The sequence below is a fragment of the Urocitellus parryii genome, chromosome 7, assembly GCF_045843805.1.
Source record: "Urocitellus parryii isolate mUroPar1 chromosome 7, mUroPar1.hap1, whole genome shotgun sequence".
Lineage (NCBI taxonomy): Eukaryota > Metazoa > Chordata > Mammalia > Rodentia > Sciuridae > Urocitellus > Urocitellus parryii.
This window is the reverse complement of record NC_135537.1, coordinates 73,092,923-73,101,086: the sequence shown is the minus strand read 5'-3', so window position 1 is coordinate 73,101,086 and position 8,164 is coordinate 73,092,923. Positions and strand designations below refer to the sequence as shown.

The following is an 8,164-nucleotide window of genomic DNA, read 5'->3' as shown; positions in this document are numbered from 1 at the left end:
CACCTTCGGGTCCCCAGTCGCATCGCCCCCTGCCCTGTCAGATGCGACTTCGGAAGTCCTCGCAGCCCCGCTTAATTATTTTATTTTATTTTTTATTATTATTTTTCCCTCTGGGGTCCTGAGCAGGGGCTGAGAGAAGCACAAACTTTTCCTCCTCCTGCCGCCGCCGCTGCTCCTCTGCCCCCTCAGCTAGTCCCATAATTTAAATAACCCTGATATTTCTCCCGCTAAACGCCTCTCCGCCGCCCCGGACCCCGGGAGAACTCACCGCGGGGCTTTAACATCCTCCCTCCGGCCCGTCCGCCGCCTTTACACCGCCCGCGGAATTTCTAATAATTTTTTTCTCATATTTCGGGCTGGACGCGGCGGGCCTGGAAATTGTTTCCTTACGCCTCTTTCCAGCAGCCATTGTAGTGTATGCGCTGCCCCTGCAGCCCAACTTGCAGCTGCCGCTGCCGCCGCCGCCGCCGCCGCCGACGTCGCGCCCACTGCCGCCTCCCCCGGCCTGCTCGGCCACCGCCCCCGCCTCCCGCCGCCCCGCCCCCGGCCCCCACCCGCAGCTGCGCCCGCCCACCTCGCGCGCTCCGCCCTGAGGCCGACCACTCGGCGCCTCCGGCGCCGTCTGCTGGCCTGACGATTGGCCCGTGGCACCCGTCCGTCAAGCCGAAGTGTTAAGAAGCTAGCCTCGGCGCGGGGGGCGCGGCGGGGCGGGGGAGGAGGCGGGACTGCGCGCCCCGCCCCGCCCACTCCTCCCTCCTCGGCCCTCCTCCCGCCAGCCGAGGGCGGGGCGAGGCCCGCCCGCCCCCGCCGCGCAAAGCTTAGCCAGCCTGTCAGTCTGACAGGGACGCGCGCCGATTGGGCTGGCGACCGCCGGGGAGCGGGGGCAGCACGTTGGGGTGCGCGCTACTTAAGGTCCTGCTGCGTGAGCCATTGACGTGTTTGGAGCTGGAGACGGCCTGGGCGCTGGCGAAGCGGCGGCCCGAGGTGAGTGGTCCCCCGCCCCTCCCTCTGCTGCCGCTACTGGGAAGCGGAAAGAAAGGGGCGCATCTGGGCCGCCACGGGGTCCGAATCCACTTTTGCAGCGCACAGCTGCTCCCTCCAGGCCTTGACGCAGCGCGGGCCGCTTCCTGTTGGTCTTCTCGCTACCCGGGTCTGTATAACCGGGGGCGAAGAAAGTGACCCCGTACCTTGTCACGGCACCTCCAGGTCTTCTTCATCCTCCCCCTCCAGCTTTCGAAACTAGAACGCCCCCCTCACTCACCCACTTCCCACTTCTCAGCGTTTTCGCAGTCCCGGACCCCCTCTTCGTCGGAGCACCAAGAAAGGTGTGCTCACCTATATCCGTTTCCACGATTAGACGCTGACAGGCAGCACCTTGGAAGGCAGCGCGGCCTCGGATTCACATCCTTTCAATTTTTCCTTGGGCTTGCCTGCCCTATTCCGGTATGCACCTTTGACTTACTGCCCCTGGCCCTCTGCACCCAGCAGTAGTTAAGGTTATGGTGTTTCTGCATCTCGATTTAGCAGTCACAGATCCTGCCTAGACTCTGACCAGCCAGTGGACATGCACGTGTTAACACCAGTAACCTTCCCTTCCTCTTTCCCTTTAAAAGCTACTTGAAGAGGGGGGTGTGAAGGACTGTGTAAGAAATCAAGAACTACTTTGTTAAACAGTTTGCTCCTTGGAGTGGATTTTAGAGTTCTGCCTCCGATGTGACCCCTCCTTCAAATCTTTGGGTTTCTTTCTGGCTATCATGCTAGTATTAGAGTCTTGTAACATTTGTTTAGTGCTGTACCTTCAAAAAGTAAGTAGATAAGGAAGGCCTCTTTAGCTGAGCACTCGATCTGGCCCTTCAGCTTTACTTCTGGCTGTAAATTGACATTCCTCTTCATTTCCAGTTTAACACATAGGAGATCAGGCAAAGGAGGTGATATTTCTAAATTTAAAGTGACTTGTGCTTATAATCCGGAAGGAAAAGAAAATGAAACGCAAATAAAAATGCGAATAAACTCATGCAGCAAACGTGATCCTGGTGTGGATATTACCTAGTTGTTATTTTTAAAAAATTTCTGATGATGAAATACAGAGTAGATATTTTCATGTAAAGTAATCAACTTTAATTCTGTGTCTGATCATTGCCGAGATTATTATATACAAGGGTTATTTATGAACAGCTTAGAGTTCTGTGTTCTCACATAACAGGATAGATGTGAAAAGGAAAGTTGTGAATTTATTTAGCACCATTATTTTTCTTAGGAGAAGTCAAGCCTGCAAAAGAATTGTGTCCCAGAGAGCAAAAGTCTTCAGATATAATTGAATGGCATCTTGAATTTCCTTTTTGCCAAGATGTTTTAGTTCACTGGCTATTTTCATGTACTAGTCAATGAAAATCACAAAATAAAATTATTTAGTGATTACTAAAAAGTAATCAGAATAACCAGACCCTTTCCTGCCCTTCTTTGCAATGACTGGGTCTCTTTCAACCTGGACATCTGATTTTTCCCTTTTCAAGTTTATATTTTTATACATTTTTTTTTGGTATTGAAAAGCATAATTATCCTAAGTTACAAAGGACTACAGCAGGACTAGAATAATGAATGAATCGCTTCAGCTGGGAAAGCAGATACTCTCAATAATACTAACATTATACAAACCCATTCAAGTATTTTACTTTTTTTTTTTTTTGTGGTCCTTCTAAATGTGATATCCTGCCACAATGTATAGATATTGTACTAGGAGTGTGAGGTGGAACCTTCTCGATCAAGCCAGATGACAAGTTTTCTTTTCCGGTGAGACATAGGCTACAAGTTCTTACATTCTCTGCCTCTGCTTTTAACATGGCTGAAGGAGAAGGTGGGGGCTGGGTAGAATCCAGGGATCTTTCCACACAAGAGGTACTTTGAGACTCTCATTCAGGAGATGCCAAACTGTCTAGACCAAGCTACCCGGGTTTTTGGCCAAAGACCCCCCTCCAACCTCCCTGACTATTGGTTTTGCTTCTCCTTTCCACGTTCAGAGACTTCTCAGAAGCTTACTTTATTTTGTAAATCAGCCATCAGAAAAGGGGAAAAAAAAAAAGAACTACAGTAGAACAAAACAAAAACATTCAATAACTTTGACTTGGGGATTCAGGGTCTTTATCTGAGCCCCAGGGTCCAGGCTGAGGCAGGGATGGGTAGGCCTTATCTACTGGTGGTGCATTTGCTCCCAGGTGTACTGGGTAACACTTTATGGAGAATACCTGCACATTTTAGGAGCTTGTCTGATATGATTGTTTTTTTCTGAATATATTTATTTTAACACTATTGATATTTTTTTGTGATCCCGTCTTTGGCACAGAAAGTTGAGACCATTTCTTTTTTTTAAAATTTTATTTATTTTTAGTTGTAGATGGACACAATACCTTTATTTTGTTTATTTTTATGTGATGCAGGACCGAACCCAGTGCCTCATGCATGCTCTGCAAGTGCTCTACCACTGAGCCTCAACCGTGGCCTGAGACCATTTCATATAAAAATTCTGACCTCTGTGGTTTTACTGACAAATTCATTTTTTTACTTAGTGGAGTTTTGTGGGTCACAAGACATTATTTGCTGGCTTGCCCTTTGACCCTTAGGAAGAAGGATGATTAAGCTAGAACTAGATTTGGGAGTACAAGGCAAATCAGCTACTTAGGCTTAGTTCACAGCATCTTAAAATATTGTGGGTGGTTTGTCAATAGTATAGCAATACATTGAAACCAAAAAATCACTTTGAAATAATTTACTTAACTGTTTTTTAAATTTTTTTCTATGACATTTCTTTGAAGGTAGTTGCCATACCAATTTCAGTTGAACCCTCCCAAATGGAGTTAACTGAAAAAAATGTTTTTAAAAAACCCTATGGCTTTGCAAAATGTCAACTAAACCATAACTTGGCTTTTTGCTATATTGCTGTCCTAGTGTTGGTCACAGAGTAGTCATTCTGGTTATTAGTTGACTAAAGTTTTTGCTAAGGTGGGCTGTACTGGATTATCCTTTCCTTAATTTATATGCTAATTAGTGTATAATAAGGAAGTATTATTAGATTTTATTAGTATATTTAGTTGCTTACACTTAAGGAATAAGAGTAAACCACAATTGAATATAGTTGAACTATCTTTCTCACTGGGCATTAGAATCAAATTTCAGTATATGTATTTCAGTATGGCTTTTATATTAAGGCACATGGCAGTACAAAGGAGAAACATCCCAAATGCAGAGGATCCATGAAATTCTAAATGATCATTGTGCCAGAATTAAATTTTCAGTATTTGTGGGGTCAGTAAGACTTATTGACTTATTTTCTGTCATCCACTGCCTAACAATTTTTTGTCTGTCAACCTTCAGTAAGAAGACCTACAATGCCCGTGGTGACGCACCGACTGAGAGATCCTGACATAAATCCTTGTTTGTTGGTAGGGTGGTTTGCTTTTCATTTTCCTGAGTGTTAAGTTGAAGAAAAAACAAAAACAAAACAGGCTTCTTCTAATTGTGGGCTTTTCTTTTCTGCAGTTGTTGAATAAAGATATTTTTGTACAAAACGTACTCCTGACTAGTGTTTTTTATTTCTCTAGAGTGTTTTTAGATGTTCATGATTTAGCTAATAAAGATTCTTCTTTAATTTTGCTTCTTTGTAAAATATGCAAGCCTTTAGTTGGCACTATAAAACTAGAGAGGCGTTTGTAAGACTAAAAAAATCTTTAGTCCAAACATGGAAAACTGGAAGGCATCACATTTTTAAGTTGCCACTGAAATTTGTGGTTTTAATAGCACTGGTTTTATCATGTCCTTGAGACAACCTGGCTGAGAGTAATTGGCTGATAATAGATAACCTATTTAAGCCTAAAGGTTTTCACAAAGTTGTCTTATAGAGAGGATGTTTTATTGTAATAATAAGCTTGTATTTGCATTAATTTGGTATGATTTATACTCTCTTGTAATTTTGTCATCCTTGTACAATGCTGTGATTATATTGATGCTATGAGGAATTACATTGCCTGACCCTATATGTGTTTTTCAAAAATATGCATTAAATATTTGGCATAGAAATATAGCTTTCTTCTGTATATTAGATTTCAACAGCTTTATTAAGTAAATCTATTTAAATAGAACACATTTCTTAGGTCTGTGAAGCAAATAGCATACCTATTTAATTAAATCGTACTTTTAGGTAACTTCTCATAATCATCTCTTTCACTTTGAAGTTTCTCATCCAACCTCCTTCCGGTTAAGACAGCTTAAATTAAATTCCCAAAAGGCACCTACCCTCTTTTAAATTCATATCCCTGTGTTCACTTTGGTTTTGAAGTGATATTAATAATAACTATTAAAATTTCTTACATATTTTACTTGCGTAATAGAGTAAATGATAGCCAAAAATGTACTGAGATGAATGGTGTTAATTTAGGTTGCCTTGATGTAGACCACTTATTAGCAATTTATTTGAAATCTCAAAATCAGCATTAAAGTCAAATGTCAAATCAGAGTAAGAATTTGGAAAATCCAGGAGAGCTGTACTGAGTCAAGAGACTTGTTTCTCATTCTAACTGTACAGCAGTGGTTTGGTGGATATTGTTCCTTGCTACAGTTTCTGGATCACATGATCCCAGTTAGTACTTTGGCTCAGACTCCTGTGATCAGATATTCAGAAAACTGGCCCAGACTATGAAAAGGAATATATCTGCTCCAGCAGAATAAATTCTTGGATAGTTGGCAAGATTATTCTGTTTTCGTGTACCCATTGAATAAAATGATCCATTTTACTTTATCTGTCTTGGGACAAAATAGCTTTAAAGTTTTTGTTTTCAGGCCTTTTTAATATCTCATTCTACCTTTTAAATAATGTGTTTCTTACATATTTAAGGAATCTGATGCTTCTAGCAGATGTATGGATGAAAATAACTATGATAAGGAAAGATGTTCCAGTTACTTCTTGAAGTACAAAAACTGCCGGAGATTTTGGGTAAGCCTAGCTTGGTGAGCTTTGTTTTAAAACCCATCATTTCAGCATGAAACTGAGGCCCATAGTCTTTTCCCGGTGATGGCCATAGGGAAACAACTTTTCTTGTATCCTCTGTATGTATTTCAGTCCTGAAGGATCCTAAAGAACTCTTATTAATTATTTTATCCTATTCTGAGATATCTGAATGCAGATTTAATATGTGAATCTTCGTAGGTATGTAAATCTGCAGCCCTAACATAATAACCTTGTTGTAAATTTAGTGTTTCTGAAGATGAGCAGAACATATAACTTACTTTACTCTCATGTCATATTAGGCTTCCATTTCTGCCTCCTTTGCCACTACCATTCTTGGTAGTTAAGGTTCCATTTTCCCAATGCATTAATATGTAATTTGTTTCCCTGAGCACTGGATCCATCTTCCTCCTTTTATTTGCTAAATGAACTGTTGGTTTTGTCTAGCAGTTATACAGTAGTCTTCTTGGTGAACTCTATACACTCTTATGCTCTTGTACTCACACAGTGTGTCCCCATTTCAGTTACTATTAGCATATTTCTATGAGAATAAGCAATTTTATTTATTTATTTATTTTTGTTTGAAACATCAGGAGTCCTACAACTACAGTTTGGATTTATTTAGCTTGACTTTCAGAGTTTTTGAGAAAGCAATAGAAAATTACTGGCAAATGATTAGCATTTCATACACGATTGATTTTGGTTTCTTCTTTTTTGCCTATTCACAGAATTCCATCATGATCCAAAGAAGACAGAATGGAGTGACACCATCTATGCCCACAGCAGCAGAAAGAGATGAAATCTTGGGAGCAATGGGGAAAATGCCTTATTGAATGTTTACCCTAAAATTATTTATGTGAACTAGAAGCAGATAATTTTTTAAAAATGTACAATTACTATAATCTTTTAAAACTTGACTGGCCTTACCCAGACAGATCTGAAGATTTACAAGGAGAGACAGAATTCAGTTAGTTTTGTGTCCTCTGTGTTTGTTCTCAGTGCCATGATAATATGTCACTGCCGCGCTGTACTTCCAGGAAATAAGGAGGGTTAGGGAAGATTATTGGAGTTGAGCTTCTCTGCTGGGTTTCACATGAAAGTTTAGATGTGAACAAGCAAAGACTTAATGGGGCTGGGAGTTAGGTAGTATTTCCAAAGAAAAGAAATGATAGGAAGAACAACATGATAGAAGGAAAGCTTCTGTTTCACTTAGAGTTTGAAATGTGTAAAGGTGAGGGGGATGAGTGGAAAGGTGGGTTGGGGTAGGTGTGTGGTGGTTCTCAAACCTCAGGCTTACCCCTAAAATCTCTTTTCTTCCTTCCTTCACTCATCTTTGTTTAAATAAGGTTAGTACATTCACTAGGGGGGAAATGGGTGTAGGAAAACTGTTCTAAATAAATGGCATGAAAAAGAACTGGTGTTCTTTCTTTTCTTTCTTTAAGGAAAGGCTTAGGATCCTAGGCAACAGTCCATAAATTCTGGGTAACCTTATGAAACTATATTATCAGTTTTTGAACTACAGAAAGACAAAAAGAAATGGGTTCCCCTGGAAGGATTTCTGTTTACAGAGTGAGGTAGACAAGGAAGGATGTGGGGGCTTATCTAGTGAGCTCAACTTCATTTTGTGATATAAAAAGAGTGAGTTTTCAGTTTGGTGCATTGAATAGCATATATACTTGCTGCCTTTAAAAATCTAGTTTGTTTCATTTACAGAATAGTTTTGTAAAGAGACATTATTTAATAAAATTTAATGTGGACAACCAGTGAAAATAAATTACCGTGTCCCTTCTCCTCATCTGATCCTGGATCAAGAGCATTGTTTTAATGACTGCCGACAGTCAACTATCCATCTGAGTCCAAAACAGTTCAGAAGTTTTTAAATTATATGACCTTGATTGTTAAATGTGATTCTATTTGAATAAAAAATGGATTGTTTCAAAAATTCTTTCAATTTTTGTAATGTTGTAGAAATAATTGGTTAAAATAGGACCTGAAGGGAATTTTGTCCTATTTGTGTGAGAAGCATTTCAGTACAGGCTTGTTTCAGAGTTTGGAATTTTAATGTCACCTCTTTAAATGTACATACTAGTTATCAATATTCATTATGTAGCTGTTTGTCCTGATATAGCTTTTAAAATTTCCATTTATTTGTTTTAACCACTTTTTCCT

At 40.7% G+C, this 8,164-nt stretch overlaps 1 protein-coding gene across 4 annotated transcripts; it reads left to right on the top strand.

The window, feature by feature from the left end:
• The first annotated feature begins 901 nt into the window (after window positions 1-901).
• Chchd7 (coiled-coil-helix-coiled-coil-helix domain containing 7) lies at window positions 902-7,409 on the top strand. Of its 4 annotated transcripts, none has more exons than XM_026408494.2 (5): window positions 902-984; window positions 1,280-1,443; window positions 4,369-4,436; window positions 5,885-5,983; window positions 6,724-7,409. In XM_026408494.2, exons 3-5 carry the CDS (start codon window positions 4,383-4,385, stop codon window positions 6,826-6,828), a joined length of 258 nt encoding a protein of 85 aa, XP_026264279.2. In that variant the 5' UTR covers window positions 902-984; window positions 1,280-1,443; window positions 4,369-4,382; the 3' UTR covers window positions 6,829-7,409. The 4 variants fall into 4 exon arrangements, with proteins under 4 accessions (XP_026264279.2, XP_026264282.2, XP_026264281.2 ...); XM_026408496.2 differs by having other exon boundaries at window positions 932-984; window positions 1,358-1,443; XM_026408495.2 differs by lacking the exon at window positions 902-984 and adding an exon at window positions 999-1,150.
• Window positions 7,410-8,164: the final 755 nt, after the last annotated feature.

Excerpts from the sequence above, each read along its gene's own strand:
- Chchd7 (XM_026408494.2), top strand. The coding sequence starts at position 4,383 with ATGCCCGTGGTGACGCACCGACTGAGAGATCCTGACATAAATCCTTGT. Across the intron at positions 4,437-5,884 it reads ACATAAATCCTTGTTTGTTG|GAATCTGATGCTTCTAGCAG; the intron begins GTAGGGTGGTTT and ends TACATATTTAAG. Across the intron at positions 5,984-6,723 it reads AAAACTGCCGGAGATTTTGG|AATTCCATCATGATCCAAAG; the intron begins GTAAGCCTAGCT and ends GCCTATTCACAG.